Source organism: Patagioenas fasciata, chromosome 19 (assembly GCF_037038585.1).
Source record: "Patagioenas fasciata isolate bPatFas1 chromosome 19, bPatFas1.hap1, whole genome shotgun sequence".
Classification (NCBI taxonomy): Eukaryota; Metazoa; Chordata; class Aves; order Columbiformes; family Columbidae; genus Patagioenas; species Patagioenas fasciata.
Window position 1 is genome coordinate 6343968 of NC_092538.1, and position 17385 is coordinate 6361352.

The 17385-nt window shown below is 48.7% G+C and overlaps 1 protein-coding gene across 4 annotated transcripts in view; it reads left to right on the forward strand.

The window, feature by feature from the left end:
* The window catches only part of CAMKK1 (calcium/calmodulin dependent protein kinase kinase 1), a 78358-nt gene that overhangs the window by 35247 nt on the left and 25726 nt on the right, over positions 1–17385 (forward strand). For all 4 annotated transcript variants that reach the window (XM_065852939.2, XM_065852941.2, XM_071816854.1 and 1 more), the window contains exons 3-7: positions 6344–6391; positions 7952–8005; positions 15119–15170; positions 15680–15813; positions 16390–16426. In XM_065852939.2, the coding sequence (XP_065709011.1) occupies positions 6344–6391; positions 7952–8005; positions 15119–15170; positions 15680–15813; positions 16390–16426 (325 nt within the window). The remainder of the gene's footprint in view (positions 1–6343; positions 6392–7951; positions 8006–15118; positions 15171–15679; positions 15814–16389; positions 16427–17385) is intronic.

Below are 17385 nucleotides of genomic sequence, written 5' to 3' on the forward strand. Positions count from 1 at the left end.
TCTCTCGGTACCAGACCTGGGCTCAGTCCTGTCCCAGGGTGTTAATGGTCAAGTGTATTGATGGAAGGGGCTGCTGGTTGCAGCTCCCTGTGTTGTGCTGCATGGGGAGCCTGTCCCCCTCTGCTGTCCTGGGGAAGGACAAGGAGCAAGGTGTCTGCAGCTTTACTTTTCAGCCTTTCTTCCCCACTGGCACACAGGCAGTGACATGCTGTCACCTCAGAGGGAAAGGCCACTCGAACCACGCTGCCTGGTGTTGTGCTGAAGATGCCAGGTCTGCAGCAGTGCCTGTGGGGAAGGGGCCTGCAGATCAGAGTTCAGCATGGCTTTCTTTGAAAGCCAGGTGTGATGGAGGTGGTGTAAATGAGTGGTTCTTGAAGCCAAAACGTATTGTAAAAATGCTGCTGCCTGGGGAAGGATTTTAAGTGGGAATGGGCTGTCTGGAGTACTGGGGAGGGAATGTTGTCGCTGCAGGGCTGGCAGCTGGTTTGGGGAAAAAACACTCACACCTGAATTATCCTCCAAGCCCAGGCTGTGTGTTTCCTGAGTTTTTAATCTACTGTTTGTGGAGGAAAACATTCCAAGTTTTCCTTGCCTCGCCATTTGTCTCCAGCTGAATTCAGCTCTGCAGCTGTGCCTGGGCAGTGAAGCAGGATGGAGATGGCAGTGGGGGCTCAGGAGCAGTTCTCACTTCACTCTTCCTCACCCCATTGATGGAAACGTGTTGCTGAACATGGCTCTGCTGGTGCCACTGTGCCAATGTGGTGCTCCCAGCTGTGATGCCTAAATACCACTGTGGTCCCACTCTGTGTCATAAGGAACCCAAATCACTGGAGTTTAGACTATTGCCAGTGTGGGTCTAAGTGACCTGGAGCTTAACATCTGTGTGGCTTAGTGTTCCCCTCCTGGAAAGTGGATGTTTTCCCCTTGCAGATCTGAGAGGATGGGTGCTGTGCATGAGCGAATTGGCCAAAGTTTTGCATGTAACATTTGCTGTGAGGTGGGTTGTGGCATCCCCAGGTGATAAGAATGTCTGCAGAAGGTGCACTGCAGAGCTTGCAGCATCTGTGACGGTAGCAGTGTGCTTTAACAGGGGGATGGGGAGGGAGAGGAGCTGGTTCTTGGGAGCAGACGTGACTTGAGTGCCAGCTCTCCCATCCTGCAGTACTTTGACTGTGCCAGGAGTGGGGCTTGTCCGAAATCCATTTTGAAGTAACTGCAGTCGAGTGTGACTAGCACATTACCATCTGCAAGCAAATTCGGAGTACTCTGTCTTCTCCCACAGCATCTGCATCTTGGGGAGCAATAGTTACAGCCTTGGATTAGGAAAGGCTTAGTTTGGAATGCAGATGCAGAGCACTTCATTCCACTGCTCCTGCAGCAGTCCCTTGCATGCAGTGCTGCGTTTTTAATGGTCACTTTGATATAACTATATAGAGCCCTGCTCTGGTTCAGCTCAGATGCTTAACAAAGCTGTGCTTGTCGGAAAGAATCATTCATATTAATGGAGAATTGCTGCGGTAGAAGGGGGAAGGGAGCCCAGGCGAGGGCTGTGCGCGGTTGGAGGTGGGTGCTCACCCTGCTGAGGTGCTCTCAGGAGCTTCCCAGCCTATAAGTACAGTATTTCTATCCTGTAAGGAATAGGGAAACGACTGGAAAGTTGCATGCTTGTTTATAGGATGAAGTTTGAGGCTGGCCATTGAATAATGAGGCATAGCTGTGTGACAGCAAGGCGAGCGTGCAGCCTGTGCACAGCCCAGCTCCAGCATCCTGCGTCTGTCCTACTGGTTGTTGCTAAGTGGTTATTGCATGATTGCTGTGTTCATGGCTGTGAGAGGCACTGACAGCCCAAATCCAAGTTAATTGAGATACAGCAGGGAGCTCGGAGAAAAACTGGAGAGCAGATCGGTTGTTACATGCATTTGCCGAGTATATTTGCTCTACACAATCAGCAGAGCCTTGGATTTGGGCAGGGAAGACTGAGCAGAGCCAGCAGGTATGGGCAGGGTTTCTAAGAGTTACAGGGGACTTTTGGCCTTCTGGGGGATAAAATAACCCTGTGATGAGAAATACAATCACAATGTACTTGGCGGCAGCTGCTGTTGTGTTTTCTGTTGATCATTTTGATAGGCAGACCCTCATTCAGCAGGGAAGCTGGTAGGTCGCTCTGACCAGATCCAGCTCACCAGTCGAGGCATTGCCCCTGGTCCCCCTGCAAAAGTGACTCTTTGACACATCTCATTCTGGGCAACCCACACATTTGTACTCGAGTCCCTGTCTCTCACCTGCTTAAAGCCATTTTGGAGCTGCTCCTTTCTCCTTGTATCAGCATCATCAGGCAGTGCCTTTCAGGTGGCAGGACATCCATCGCTCCAGCTTGTGGCCACTGCCTGAGTTACAGTCTGCAAAAACGAAGTTCGTGAGCATTCAGGCTTTATCAGTGGCACACATGCAGGTGCCATACATCAGGAGCCGAGATGGATGGCACAACTGCATATAAAAAATTCTTGTGTTATTCCAATAGCCATCTAGGATTGAAACTGCTTTCTCTCTGCAGTGAAGCAGGAGTGGCAGCTCACTGCCTTGCTGTCAGTGGTTCTGTATCCTTCAATGACCTGGAGAAATAATGGGGAGATGTGCTACGAGGAGATAGAATGTGGGGATATGGCAGAGGCGAATCTTCTGTTGTTCTCTGCTGAACTATGGAAGGACCATGTATTCAGTTAGAGAGATGCTTCTGAGCTTTTTGTAGTGCTGGTCTAATACTTGTTCATAGGCTGGGAGGAAAACTTATGTTCAGGGATCAGAGGGCCAAGAGCTGAAGCAGAGCCTGTGACTGCGGGAGGATTCACCCAGTGAATCCCCAGGTCCCCAGGACCAATATCACGAACATCTGCATTCTGAGCGGCATTGCTTGGATCTGTTATTTCGGAAGATGGTGACTCTAGGGCTGCAGCAGAGCAGGGGCTTGTTGTCTTGCACAGAGGCAGCTCCCTGTCAACCATGCAGAGCCACCAATTAGCTAATTGCCCTGGGAAAGATTGCCGACAAGTCTGGATCTGCAGTATTAACTCTGCAAGAGAAGTAATGCATTCTGCTCTCCTGACAGCATTACTGTGTACTTAATTAACTTGATATGTCATATCTCTATCAAAATTGATCTGTAATTTTTAAAATTTCCTGCTTGTTCCCTACTTTTCTTAAACTATGAATGACTTGTGGCCTGGAAGGTCCTTTCAGTGCCGCCTTCTCTGGTAGGAGTGCTGCTAGGCTAGTGGGGTTTCTGCTGCCTTTGCTGCCCATCAGTGCTTTGCTCTAAGGAGGGAATGGCTTTGCCTTTAGCTGTGGCACAGAAGTAATTGAGCTGAAGTGGTTAAGGGTGCATAACTCTGCAGAGCCTCAGAGTTCAGGTTGCTGGCCCATATTGCCTCTGCTGGTGTGACATTCCCAGCTGCTGCTCGGTGCTGGCAGCGTGGTGAGCGGAGAGGGTTTTCCTGGGGCTGCTGAAAGCAGCTTCTGCTTTGCTGCACGGATGGTGCTCTAGTGCTTGTACATACTGGGGCAAGACTCTCTGAACATGTTTGTGCAGATTGATGGGCATCTTGTTGCTGTGTTTGGCAGAGCTTGTCCCACCTAAAGTGGCAGGACTTGTGTCTGAAAGAATAGAGGTGCTGAAAACTGGAGATGGCATTTGCAAATGCAGTGCTGTGGTTTTTTTTATTCTGCCATCCCAAACCAAAAATTTTAGTTAGCCAAGAAAAGTCTTTCTTGGAGTTTGACTAGAAGAATAAAATGTCTTTTTCCAGGCTTTCTCCCCAGACCTGTCAGCACAGTTAATTGCTTTATTCCTTCTCTTTTCCAGTCTCTTTTTGCTGAATTGTCCTTTCTCTTTCATATGTTCCTTTTCTCTCTCTGCATCCACCCACTCCCTGGCATCCTGGTTCTTCCAACCACTGCATCTCCATGGTCTCTCCACCCCGGGACCAGCAGGAGGTTGTTCCAGCTCCTGGCTGCCTGGATGGCCCCGCACATTGTGTCAATGGGCTGGGGCCGTGTGTGCTTCAGCAGGAGAGGATGAGTCAGGCCAGTGCATTCTCCTTCCTCAGTGCTGCATGCAGGGAGGAGGATGAGCTTACAAAGGGAATTTTCCTACACTTGATGTCCACTGCTTGTCCCAGAGGCATGGAAAATAAATTGCTTCTTTGTCCTTTCTTTCCTTGGCTCTCCACGTCTTTATCGTACGTCTCCTGCTTGTTTGGCCAACTGCTGTCAAGAGCTGTGGGAGGCAGCGCTTCGGTGAAGGGCTCATCTGGGTCTCCTGCTCCTCCAGTCTCTGGGAGCTGCCTGGTTTTCTTCATAAAGTTGTGATTTCCTTGTTGTGCACCAAGGGAAGCTCAGGTGGGACCAGGGCAGTGGTGGGGACCGATCTACTGCGCAGCGTGGGCTGGAGAGCTTCCCCTTCCAGCCCCACGAGTCCCCCAGGCTGATTTATTCTGGAGGTCTTACTGTGGTGCTCAGACTAGAGCTGTCTTGAAAAAAATCAAAGGTACTTGGAAAATACTTCTTCCAAGAAGTATCCCCCACAGACATTGCTAATTTCTTTTCCTTGGATTAATTAACCTTTAAATAAAGTTACATTTCCAACTTGTCTAAGGGCAAGGTGTGAGAGAAGGAGAAAGTCCAAAGCTGCAGCTGTGGAGGGGCTGGAATGGGGCTGTAGTCTTTATGTAGTGCTTTATGATTTTTTGATCAATTTCTGTTTTGTGGCATTTATTCCCCCTTTCCTTCTCTTGATTAACACCTTGGACATGTTAACAGGTGGGGCATCTTGTTTTTTAAGGCAGAACAATTAGTGCACACTTGGACAGACACAGCACTCTAATTCACTGACAGCTTTTCATTAAAGGATCTCATTGAGGTTCTTGTTTGTATTTATCAGTTGCAAATACATTGGTGTGATTAAACCAAGACAATTGTACAACATTATCTTTAAGAAATACTCGGCCCAAAGATACGTGTTTTCCCCTGATAAATGAATAGTACAATTATCCTACTTACTGCAGGAGAACCAAATAATATCATAACAACCCTGCCAGTCTGCAGCAACACATGGCAGGAGTCACTTGAGCTGTGAATTGTGATCTTTCTGCAAGAAAAAAGTAGGAAGCACCTATAATGTAGTTTGATTTTTTTACTGTGTTCAGCTCAAGTGCTGGAAGCATAAGAAGCTGAGATGCTTCTCACCGGTGATTATCTGAGCAGGGAGTGATGGAGGAGTGGATGGCGTACAGATGCAGTGAGAGCAAGCAGAAACTCAGAGACTGCTACAGACCTCTCAGCAGTTCTCCCTTCCTTTATTCTCCTTCACCATGATGATCGCTTGTGTTAGGAGTGTTTTCTGGTTGGTGATGGGAAAAGTCAAAATTATTGTCTACCACATCTATGCTGTAATGCATCCCAAGAGACAGAGGATGTTGCTTTTGGTGGGGATGCTGCACGTGGCTGGTGTGTTAACACCCCCTGTTCTTACAGATGGACTGACAGCATCCCACACTGCTTCTGCTTTGTTTTGTGGGAGGGCTTAACTAGCTGTTTGTGTATTTTATGTCAGTAATTAACCCTGTAATTAATGAGGGTGGAGGAGTCAGCTCCAAGTGAAATGCAACTGTGGAGGTTTTGCTGCTGCTGTGCAAGAAAGTGTTCTCCGTCAGGTAGTACGATACTAAAAGAAAGGGTGGACTTGACATCAGGTGACTGTGTGGCTCCTCTTCTTCCTCTGCTTCCAGCAGTTGACACCTGGAGCCACCATCACTCCCTACTTGGCTCCCAGTCTATTGAGTGACTCCACAGCCCCTCGTTACACCCTTGTCACAGCTCACTGGGGGTCTGCATCCACCCCTTGGGTTTCAGTGCTGGAGAGCTTGCAAGAGAGATCAGCCCCGCTTAGGGGTGATTTATTTTGGCAAGTACAGTGCTGGCTGAAGGGAATCTGTATTGTTTGCCTTGCACTGCAAAGGAGTTTGGCTCTGTGTGCTCTACTCAGAGAGCAGCCCTGATCCAGGTGAGGGTTCCCCTGGGCACAGCTCCAGGCTGAACCTGGAGTGATGTTGGGGATCTGGGGTGGAGGGGCCTCTGATGTTACACCAGCACAACTGGAGTCAGAATTCAGTCCATAATTGCGTTGTCCTGGGCTGTCAAAGATTACAGTGCTTATTGTGTTACATATTCTAGTTTAAATACAATTTAGTCTTTCATTATTCAGCACTCTGCCTCTGCTTGATACTGATTCAAACTCAGTCACTTGCTTTTACCAATACTCTAATTATGTTCTCCTTTTGATCTGCAGGACTGTGTGCAATTAAACCAGTACAAGCTGCAGAGTGAAATAGGCAAGGTATGTTACTGGAGCTCCTGTTTGTCACAAGCAACTTGCATGAACACGGAAGTACAAGTGGAAAGATTGTGCCATCCCAAGGCTCCTTGCAACTTGTGTTTGTTTGGGGTTTTTTGTTTAGTTTTTTTTTCCTTATTAGAGCAAGTTTTGTTCAAGGTCAAAGTGGAGCTACTTCCTCTGAAATCTAAATTTATTCTTCTTCCCTCTGAAGGCAGTTAAGCTGGCTCCCTTCCAAGGTATTCACTTGCCAAATGTAACACTAAGTGCCTTTTGATGCATTAAAACAGCCCAACAAGGCAAGACAACCAAAAAAAGATCAGGGCAGGTGTTTGGTCCCCATCAGGACTAGTTAAAGTTTTTATGTCCGTGAATGAGATGCTAGTTTAATTCTAGTCATTTAAAAGCTGCAAAATGATTCAGAAGAGATTTCTCCGAAGTTATTTAGAGGTCTGGGCTGGTGAGTGGTTCAGACACCCGCACATTTGGACGTCTGCCACCACTGCAGATGGGTCCACGAGTGCCGGTGCCATCTGGAAGCTGTGCCTACCTTTGCAGTCGGAACACTGCAGTCTCAAGGGACTGCACCCTGAGCTGCAGACACCTTCACCTAAAGTTTCATTAGCCCAAACTCCTCCCCAGAATGAGAGGCCCTGGGCTGCAGGAGGAGACACCCTTTCCCATGTGTGCTGTGTGCTTGGCTGCTGGCAGTCGTGGCATAAGGCTGGAGATACCGCTGCTGGTGGTACGGCAGATCATCATCTGAAATGCCCATACAGCTTCAGTCCTGCTTATGGCTTTTGTCATTGGCTTAAATATGATTTAAGGAGAATATGAAGCCTTTTCTCTGGTGGATTTGCCCCTATCTCCTCCTTCCCTGTGGGTCACAGCAAGTCCATCAGTACCCTGAGGGTCTGCTGGACCTGCTGAGCTTCTGGATCAGCCAGATGGCTTGTCAGTCTTCTCTGAGACCTGGACCTTCATTCCAGCTCTCAGTGAAGTCAAAAGAAATGCTTTGAAGGCTGTAATGTTCACCCCACTCACTTATTTGACTGGCAGCTGTCAGGGATGATACCTAGCCACAGTGTCACGTCTGTCTTGCATAAAATGTGTAGTGTTGACACAGAACTGCAAAAAAAAAGTGGCTTGGATTGAGTTTGGCTACCAAGAGATGGAAAGGTTTCCTGCTGGAAGTGGTCTTGCACAGAAGTATAGGAAAGATCTCCGTGCAGAATTTTTAAACTTGCACCAAAAAAAAAAATCTGCTTGAAAATTATTCTCTCTTCTCCACACCCATGTGTGAGTCAGGACAGACACAGTGGCTGTGGCTGAGGGCAGGAGGTGATGAGCTAATGCTCAGCTCTCCAGACATTGCTAATTCTCAAATGCCCCTTGGCTCCAACAGAGCTGCCAAAATCTATGACCTTGCTGCAGGGGCTGGACATGGCCTGGCGCCTTGAAGGGGCTTTTTTATCTGTGTAAGGCCATGCTTTACCAGCCTTGAGCAACAAGGAGGTGAGGTGAATCTGCTGAACTTACTGTGCAATTTGTGTTTATTTTTAGGGTTCCTACGGTGTTGTGAAACTGGCCTACAACGAGAACGACGACAAGTATTATGTAAGTGTCTCTTTGCTTCTTGCTGCTGCCGTTGCTCTTCTTTTCCCCATTGCACCCCTGAGAACTAGGTCCCCTTTCCCTTGCTGGTTTTAGCATATCTACATTTCTGATTTGTGTGGCATGCAAGGAGTCAAACTTCCCCGCTGGGCATGGAGCAAGGTGCTGCCTGCGTGTCTGCCTGCGTGCGGTGCTGAGCGGGAGCGAAATCGGGTGGGCTGCCTTACACAACAGGCAGGGAATGCGGCAGCAGGCTGCAGAAGTGTATCGTTGATTTGTCTTGACATTTTCTAGCTCTGAAGCAGGTCACCTGAAATTAGAGGCATGTGGGTGGTGGTATTCAGCACCCGCTGTGCATTGGAAGATCGACCTGTGTGTTTTGTAAGGGAATGGGGGAGTTTATCAGAAAGATGCTGAATGGCGTGGCCCAGCTGGGCAGTGCCCAGCTCTGCTGCACCTTACCCCCTTGCGGGATGCCTCCTGTTGGGTCATCAGGTGGAGGATGCAGGGCATAAGGCAAACTTTGGCTTTTAAATCACATGCTGAGCTGAAGCCAGAGTTTGCAGGGGTTTAAATTTAAAAAGGCCACTTATGCTGAAGGCTCCTTTGCTGTCCCTCTGCTTTCAGAAGCGGGCAAATCCCAGCTGGGATTCCTGCAAAAGCTGCTTGTGGAAGATGTGCTCTTGTCCCTGGGCTTGCCCTGTGGCCTGTTTTGCTCAGGCTGAGAGCAGGAGCTGGGCAGCTGTCAGAAGGCAAACTGCCTTGTGTGTGGCTGTGCCTGAAGGCTTGTGGGAGCAGTTTTTGGTGGATCCCAGGGTGGATTTGTGCCCAGCAGAGCTGGATGGTTGCAGTGCTGCTGGACCTGAACCCAGCTGCCCTCACTGGGTAAAATGTGGTCATTTTCCTGCTGCTCCCCAGATAGTTTTTACTCCCTGACTCTTGGACTTAGAAGTGACAGACCAGGTTGGCACAACTGGGTGAGAGTTGCATGCCTGTTAGCATTAATTAGCTCTTCTGTGCTTTCAGTGGACACAAAACTGCAGGAGAAATGCTTTGAAATGAAGGATGGAAGAGTTGAGAGAGAAATCTGGACAAGGTGTCCAGGAGCTGGCGGAGCAAAGGAACCACAATTCTTTCCACCCCTGTGCTTTCCAAGCTGAGTCACACACCGCAGCAGAGCCGCTGCTGTTTCCAATGGCTCCTGTTCTCCGAGCCCTCCCTCCTGTGTCCTGCAGCAGGATGGTTTTGTTCTGCAGAGAACGATGTGCCTTCCCTGATCCATCTGTCCCCCAGTACAGGCAGTGCCAGGACCAGCAGCGCAGAGTAGCAACACATCACGTAGTTTTTTTCCAGATGAAAGTATTTTTACTTGAAAATTGTAATCTTTACTTTGTCACTGCCCTTTTGTTCTGGGAATACTGGTGCTGTGGGCTGCCCAGGGTGGTTGCCACAACTTGCAAGGAGAGGTGGGTTTAGGTTGGTATGGCCTGCTGTGTGCTCATCCACGTTTTGGATATAGGTTAACTCTGTGGACGTAGATTTATCTGGGCAAATCAAAGCCAAAAGTGAAAGCCTGTGTCCAGGTTAGCCTGGTATGTATTAGTTAATCCCCGCTTAATCTCTGTTTCTTTTTATAATCTAAGCAAACACTTTAAAGCTGCTGCAGCCTGAGAGTGGCTCCTGTGCCTGGACACTTCTGTTTCAGCCTCGCTACCCGGAGAAGGACAGGGTGACTCCCTTACTGTCAGGATTGCCAGAACATGAGGGTTGGGGATGACCGAAGAACCTGTTGTGGGGGTCAAGGCAGGGTCTGAACCAGCTCTCAGCAGTGACCCTGGGGCTGTGGAGCTGATCCCGGGAGGTGTGTACAGTGCTACAGTGGGTGGAAAGATGGGACCAGAGCAAGAGCGTCGGCAGTGTCTGCCTGCATTGTATTGTGGTGGGTGTCAGCATATGGGAGAGGAGAGGGCATATGACTGTGCTGCTGCCCAAGGGATGTGATGCTGAGTCTGTTCCATGTGCTTGCTGCCTTTTCGAGCTTTCCCCTTCCCCAGCTGCCGTCACAGTGGACACACTGTGGCCCTTAATTCTTCCAGGTGCCCATGCTCGTATTTTCCAGGGGCACAAGCTGTGATGGGAGAACCCCTGCTTTTCCACAATGCTAAAACAGCCCAGGAGCTGGCAGACCTTTTAAATTTTCAGAGAAATAGCAGCAAATTGCATAACTGACTGATGGTTGCTTAGCTCCCCATGTGTCCCAGTGTGTCTGACCCACGTGCTCTCCCAGCGCTGAGAACTGTGCCGGTCGCTCTGGCCAAGGCTGCATTGCAGGGATGCACCCTGACCCCCTAGGGTACCTAATGCAACTGCCTCTCACCAGCACTTAGTAATAGCAGTTCTGACAGTTGGGAAGGCCCTTTTCTGTGTGTTTATTTTTCCCCAAATTTAGCTCTGGAAGGTTGTTTTTGTCTCAGTAGTAAAAAACAATAACAGATAATTGTTGGAAATCAGCCTCTAGAGTAACGCCTAATAACTGATTCACACGTGCAATGTTTTAGCGTGAGGCCAGGCTCTTGCTCCCTGTTTTGTTTTCTTTAAGCTAGTTTGCTGCAATAAAAAGGATCAAAACTTTGAAGAAAACAGAACACTTTTATTTTGGAGTATAATTCAGAGTGTGACTCCTGATTCTTGCTGAGGCATGGGGCCCTTTGCTAACACCCTTTGTAGAGACAGTTTACAGGTACCAGGAGCTGTATCTGGTTCCCGTAAAAGCAAAAGGAAATATTTCTATTGCTCTACTGAGTTTTGGATCTGGCCTAGAATTAGGAAAAACTCTCAAGGAAAAAAGCTGATCACCACTTTTGTGTTGTATTTACTTTGTGGGGTTTTTTTACCTTCCATTAAAGATGAGTGACTGTTTCCAAGAGCTTTATCCTTCGCCGCTGTGAACAACTGTGGTGCTGCGGAGAGCTGCGAGAGCGTGCTGGCTGACATCAGCGGGTGCAGGGAACGTGTTACACCTGGGAAACTGAACTTTGAACACCAAGTGTGTGACCCAGGAGGGGAAACCCTGCTGGGACGTGGAGCTGGGTGGCAGAGCAGAGGTCCCTGTCACAGTGTTCTGTCCCTGCTGCTGCTGGGGCACATGAAGCTGTTACAGCAACATTCGCGGGGCTCTGCCAAGAAGCCCTGTACAGCTGGGAAGGGTTCAGTGTCTCAGTTTGCAGAAGGTGCTTTGACAGTGACTTGGGGGGGAAAAAAGGAGAGAAGCCAAGCTCTGTGAAAAAACAGCAAATAAAAAGCGAAGGCAAATGTGTCCAGGCGGAGATCTAGTTTGGAGTCATTGTGCTGATGGAATTTGATTCTGTGATGCCTCGGGTCATGTCTCCTTCCTATTTGCAATCTTTAAATCAGCTTGCAGAGAAAAGTGGTTATGATGGACATTTGTTATGCTACTTCTGGACAAAAGCAATAGCATTGTAGGTTGTCAGTGGGTTTATCTTTTTTTTCCTTTTCTTTTTTAATCTGGTTTCCTAAGAAACAAGATTTGTGTGATTGTGCTTTCTGCTTCTGTTTGTACCGAAGAACCTTTGCATGGGGGGCTGTTTTCTACCAACTGTCAGTGCTGGGGAGAAATTCCTTCCAAGAAGTAAAAGAGGTGGCTGAACAAAGTGCTGCTGCTGAGGAGAAGGCAGCCAACAGCAAGCCCTGAACCTTACCAGCCCCTGGAGAAGCCACTGTGGTTGCCACCCGGGTTGGAAGGAAAGGCTCAAGTCCCCTGTTTCTCATCCTCTGGCTCACATAACAGCTACTGAACTGCTGACAGATGCAGGAGCAGGATTTAGGGGCATGGCAGCCAAAACTGTCTGGTTTAGGCTTTTCAGTGCTTGTCTCTCCCAGCAGAGCTTCCCTCTTAGCCACCTTGAGGGGTGTTGTGGTCAGACAGGACCCATGAGGAAGGGCTGGAGATGCCTTCTGGTCTGTTCAGCTCTCCCACAGGGTGCTGTCGCCCACTAGCAGGATTTAGGTGCCTGGTAACAATTTTTGAGCAACATCCCCCTCCCTGGGAGCTGCAGGTAGGGACTGTGCACAGGTCTTCTACCCGTGCATGGGTTTGGGTCCCTTGCAGTGCAAGACCCACTGTTACAAATAACACAACATCCTGAGTGCTACAAAAACATCACAAGCTGGTAAGTTATCTTGGCTCGATCTGTTTTATCATACTTCCTTCCCCAAATAATGGCCATTTGGCTGTTGTTACTACCAGCAGCAGGATATGGGCTGGAAGCCTCGCTGTTGTGACAGCAGCTGTGTCCCAGACACCCCATCTCTCCATAAACCTGGAAGCTCCTTTCCCTCTGTGTCCTCACAAATCAGCATCCCTGTAGCTTCCAGCTGCAAGGTTGCTAGGAGGAGAGCGATAAACTTTAGGTAATAAACTTACATCAAAGAAAAGCACATGGTTCCTGCTGACTCTCAAAGGAAAATGTCACAACCCATGTCCATGTGTGAGTAGTCGGAAGGTGGGTGCAATGGCATTTGTGGAGGAAATTTCCTCCAGGTTCCCTCTTTTTCTGAGGAAGCTGAAGCTGCACTTGCCATCGCAAATGGAAAACCCCTGGGCTTGGCTCTGAGCTGGTTCTTTATCACAAAGGCATTATCTGGCCAATTACCTCTGCCTGGGAGTACTAATGTCTTTGGCTCTTTCATGCATGTGAGCCTGCAAGGAGAGGTTTGCTCAGGCATCCCTGCCTTGTTCCTATTATGTGTGGTGAGGAAGCCTTGTCCTGCCAGCTTGCACTGTAATTAAAGTGAGACTTCACTGCCATATGCTCTCAGCTCTGCTTTTGTGGGAATTAAGCAACTCTGGCCTGTTGCATGATGAAGTTTGCCCTTCATCCTCCTGTTTGTGTTTGACAGTGCAGTGGGACAGATCCTCTCCTGATCTACCCCTCTTGTGTAGCAGCTGCTGATGCTCCAAAGTTGGTGTAAGCACGTCCTGGGGCTTCTTTCTCTCGGCAATAGAAGGAGTTTACAGTCAGCTCACCTATGCTATAGTAACCCCTACTCGTGTCCCCATTGCCCCGTGTAGCAACCTGCAAGGAGTTTGGGTGACAGCAGTAGCTCTTGTCCTTGAGAACAATTCTTGTCTCGGCTGCGGCCTCTCCCCAGAGCCTGCCCGGGGAAGGACTTGCCTGATGCAAGCACAGCTGGTGGACGTGGTTCGGTTCCTCAAGCACTGATGCAACTTTGGAGCTTTCAGCAGTGAATCACATCTTCTATCTCTTCTCTTTCTAAAGCTCCTTGCCAGAAGGCAGAGAGGACTCAGGGTGGCATTGGCGCACGGGCAGCCTGCTCCTCCTGGGCTGTGGCACTGGTTTAAAGAAAAACAGGTGGATGAGCCCCTTTGATTTTTCCCATAAATTTTCATTATGGAGAGATAAAAGCGAGGGGCGTAGGAAGATGAAAGCGAGGAGCGTGGGAAGTCCTCCAGGCTTGGTCCTGGCCATCCTTGGAGGTGGTTGTGCATGCGTCGGATCCTCTTTCAGCAGACTGTGAATCATTTGGCTGCCTGTATTGGACACAGCACTGTGCTAAGTAACAGATAAGCACTTCTGAGTCTGTCTCTCAACACCATCATTTCCAACAGTTGGCTCGGAAGCTGTCAGGCAGGACTGAGAACTACACAGTGTCTCTTCTCAATTACACACGGGTGCAAATCCAGAGGATTTCACTGAATCAGTACCAAAAATAACAATCTTTTCAGCGAGCCATGAACCTGGCTGCAGCAGGAGCACTGATGGGCAATGGGGATCCTGGGGCATGTGGTGACATCGCTGCCAGGAAAAACAGTTTGGGAAGGAGCTCACCAAGATGGTTTTGGTGACTTGTTCTTGCTGTACGTGTTAAAAACAAGCAGTGTGCGGAGCCTGCCTCTGTGGTATTAATGTTAAGTTCCTCTGCATTTGACTGTGTCCTGCAGGAGTCTTTGGTTAATTACATGTCACAGGGGTCACTCCAGTGTGAATGACAGATTTAGATGTCTAATTAATAGCATTAACTACCCATTCTAGGGGACAGACAGAGTGACTGCCCCAGATCCTGGGGGCGTAGATTGTTTTCCTAAGCAAATTGCACCATGAGCTGTTTTCTCATGAAATGTTTATCTGCTGGGATGCTTGGGGCTGTTTGAGTGGCCCCAGAAAGGTTATTAATGCAAAGAGCAGATGGAGGCATGGAAACTGTTTATTAAATTTAGATTGCCTTTTGCTGTTACGCTAATACTTACAGGGTGGCAGAAAAAATTACCCTGACCCCCTCCCACACCTCAACTGCCTGGGTGTGCAACACTGCAGCATATGATGGGGTAGGAGAAGGGGGAGAAGCCAGTGGCAAAAACCTGTTTCTTTCCCCGTGCTCCTGTACAGAGCTGGCTCCACCATTTCTGATGGTGCAGGGACAGATGCTCTGAAGTGTCTCGTGGTCTTGTGTGTGGTGCTGGATCGTGCTGCAGTTCTTCTGTATTGCTCTGGTGGCACAGAAGAGGTTTATGGGGCAAAAATATTCTCTGAGAATATAAAAGGCTCCCCTGGGCAGTGCAGAGCTGGTGGAAGGGCTGTGTCCTCACCCTGTGCCTGGTCTGTGATGTAGGTTGGAAGGGCGTTAGTGGTGTGGCTGTGACACTCCAGCTCTGTTCCTTCCTAAACCCTCTGGCAAAGTAAATGTGGAGCAGCCTGGAAGTGTGTCTGACTGTTGGCATGGCCATAGCATCATCCAAACCAGCAAATGCCAAAAGGTCAGCTGGAGGAACCCAGCTCTTCTATCAAGCTCCTGCCCTAAATGCAGGAATTCCTCTTTCTTTGTCTAATTTAAAATAAACCAATTTATTTTCTCATGGGGGAAAAAAGGATGAATGAAACTAGTGGTCAGCAGTGCCTTTAGGAAAGCTGGGGTCAGCATGTGTGTCTGTTGTGGCCACCACTAACCAGGAGATTTCTTCTCTAGGTTGAGGAACAGACCAGAGCCAGTCCCCAGTGCCCAGCACAATCCCAGGTCACAGCAATGAGCATTTTGGCTGTTGTTCAGTTTTAACACTGCTTTTTCCTCTTTCCTCAGGCTATGAAAGTCCTCTCCAAAAAGAAGCTCTTGAAGCAGTATGGATTTCCACGTGAGTGTCTCACATTTAGAGGTCTGCCTGTTGCACTCAGCCAGGTGAATCTCTGTAGAAATGTTGCCTGCAAGGGCTGCAGAACTTGGCCTCATTTGAAAGGTCCCATGTAGTTGGGGGGGTGGTCTGAAATGCAATGGGTAGTGAAAGGGCAGGCACAACATCAGGGAAATTCAGTGCACTTGGTAATTAGGTTTCTGTCTTTGATTTTCTTGGCCTCTTTGAAGTGCAGACTCTTCAGCATTAACCATCCATAAAGCCTAATTAAGTGCTGGAATCCTGTCCTCCCAGGGGTCTCTCGCCCCCTCAGGTAGCACCAGCCTCCAGGACCTGCCAAACAGATGATGCTGGAGCTGGTCTGAATGGGATGTGGATGGGATGCTAACAAAGTGATGAGATCTTCCGGAACACCTGAAGGTTTTCTGCAGAGGAGCAAGCGGCTGCTCACTTCTGCATGTCAGACGCTGCTGAAAAATGAGTTTTTCCTCATCACGTTATCACAATTGCAGGTCGACCTCCTCCCAGAGGGTCAAAAGCATCCTCTGGAGAGCAGTCAAAACCCATGGCACCACTGGACAGAGTCTATCAGGAGATAGCCATCTTGAAGAAACTGGACCACATCAACATTGTTAAGCTGATAGAGGTGAGCTGCTTCTCCGCCATAAGCTATTAATATGCTGAAACGACTCTGGTGTGTATTGCAGCAAGAGCATCCTCCTTCAACTGCTCACTACTTCAGCCAAAATCAATTTAAAATAGTTGTTCAGAAATTTAAGCTGGGGATTCCAAGCAAGATGATATCAATGTATGACAAACTGCCATACTGACCCTGGGCTTTGGGCAGCTGGCTGTGCTGGTAGAAACAGCAGTGAGCTTTGAGCAGTGGAACTTGTGTGTGACAAGCCTGGGAAGGTGCACAAGTGCAAGGCTTCAGTGCCATTTTAATATTGGCTGAGGTCAGATTAGGACAAGCAGTGCCTTCATTGGTAGGCTGTTTCTTCAAATACAGGCAGAAGCCCAGATTCTTCTGTAGGCAGGAAAATCTGTGTCCTTCAAAGCCCCTTTCTCTGCAGAATCTCTAAATATTAGCCTAAGTCATTCTCAGCGCTCTGCAGCTCAGCACAGTGTACAGGAAGCAGTAAAATGTTATTTGATTAAAAATCTCTCCTTTTCTGCTGTTTTTACCTTTTTCCCCTTATTTATCTGTTATCAATTACAGGTCCTTGATGATCCCGCAGAGGACAACCTGTACATGGGTATGTGAGTCATTGCAGACTAACAGAACCACCTGGGCTTAGCCCTAGTGATGCAAGTAACACGTACCAGGGCTGGGGTCAGTACTGGGAGGAAACTTGCACCAGCTTCAGCAGACTTCTTTTTTTTGAAGAGTTAAACACCTCTAAAGGCAGCTGGGATGGAAGGGCCCCTCGCAGTGGGGTAGGGCAGCTTTGTGTCTTAACATGGCTGCCCACATCTCCTTGCCAAGGGGACACTAAAAAGATGTGACAGCAGGTCTATTGGTTCTAGTCCTAGAGCCAGGAGAGAAGGGAAAGGTGCAGGATGGTTTCTCGTCCTCCTGGTACGAGTTTGGTCTCTCCAGACTGCTTCTGGAGGCTGCGGACACCAGTAGGGACCCCAGAAAGAGCAATCTGAGCCACTGCAGACCAGCTCGTTGTGCTTGTTCTTTCAGCTGGTCTAAGTCACATCTGTAAGCAAAGCTGCCTGGTGCCTTGGGGAGGGTGGTCTGCTCAAATTTCTTGGAAGGTGCAAGAAAACCCTTAATTCATGAGGAAGGATCTCTCCTGCTAGATAAAGGCAGATCCTTCTGTATGCAGAACAGGTCAGAGGCAGGATCAGAAGAATACGTTGCCACTAACCCAGGCTGGGGCAAGCCCCATTTAACCTCCTAATCAGACACAAAAACTCATGTGCTCTAAAAACCTCAACTCACACCAACAAATCCTCTCCAACTGCTCCTGCCAGGAAGTGTATACCTGTTTGACAGCCATGTGCTGCTGATTGACACAGGAGAAATGGAGCAATGTGTTCTTAGAGCATCTCTTTTAGTATCACCAATTTAGCAGAGATATCACACCAAACAGCCTCCTTGAATGTACTGGAATCAGAAAGAGCTGACACCGGCAGCAGCAGCAGTGTAGTTGATAAACTGGCACCCGCTGTCTCCCTGTGTGGAGCTGGCAGGAGGTGGGGATGT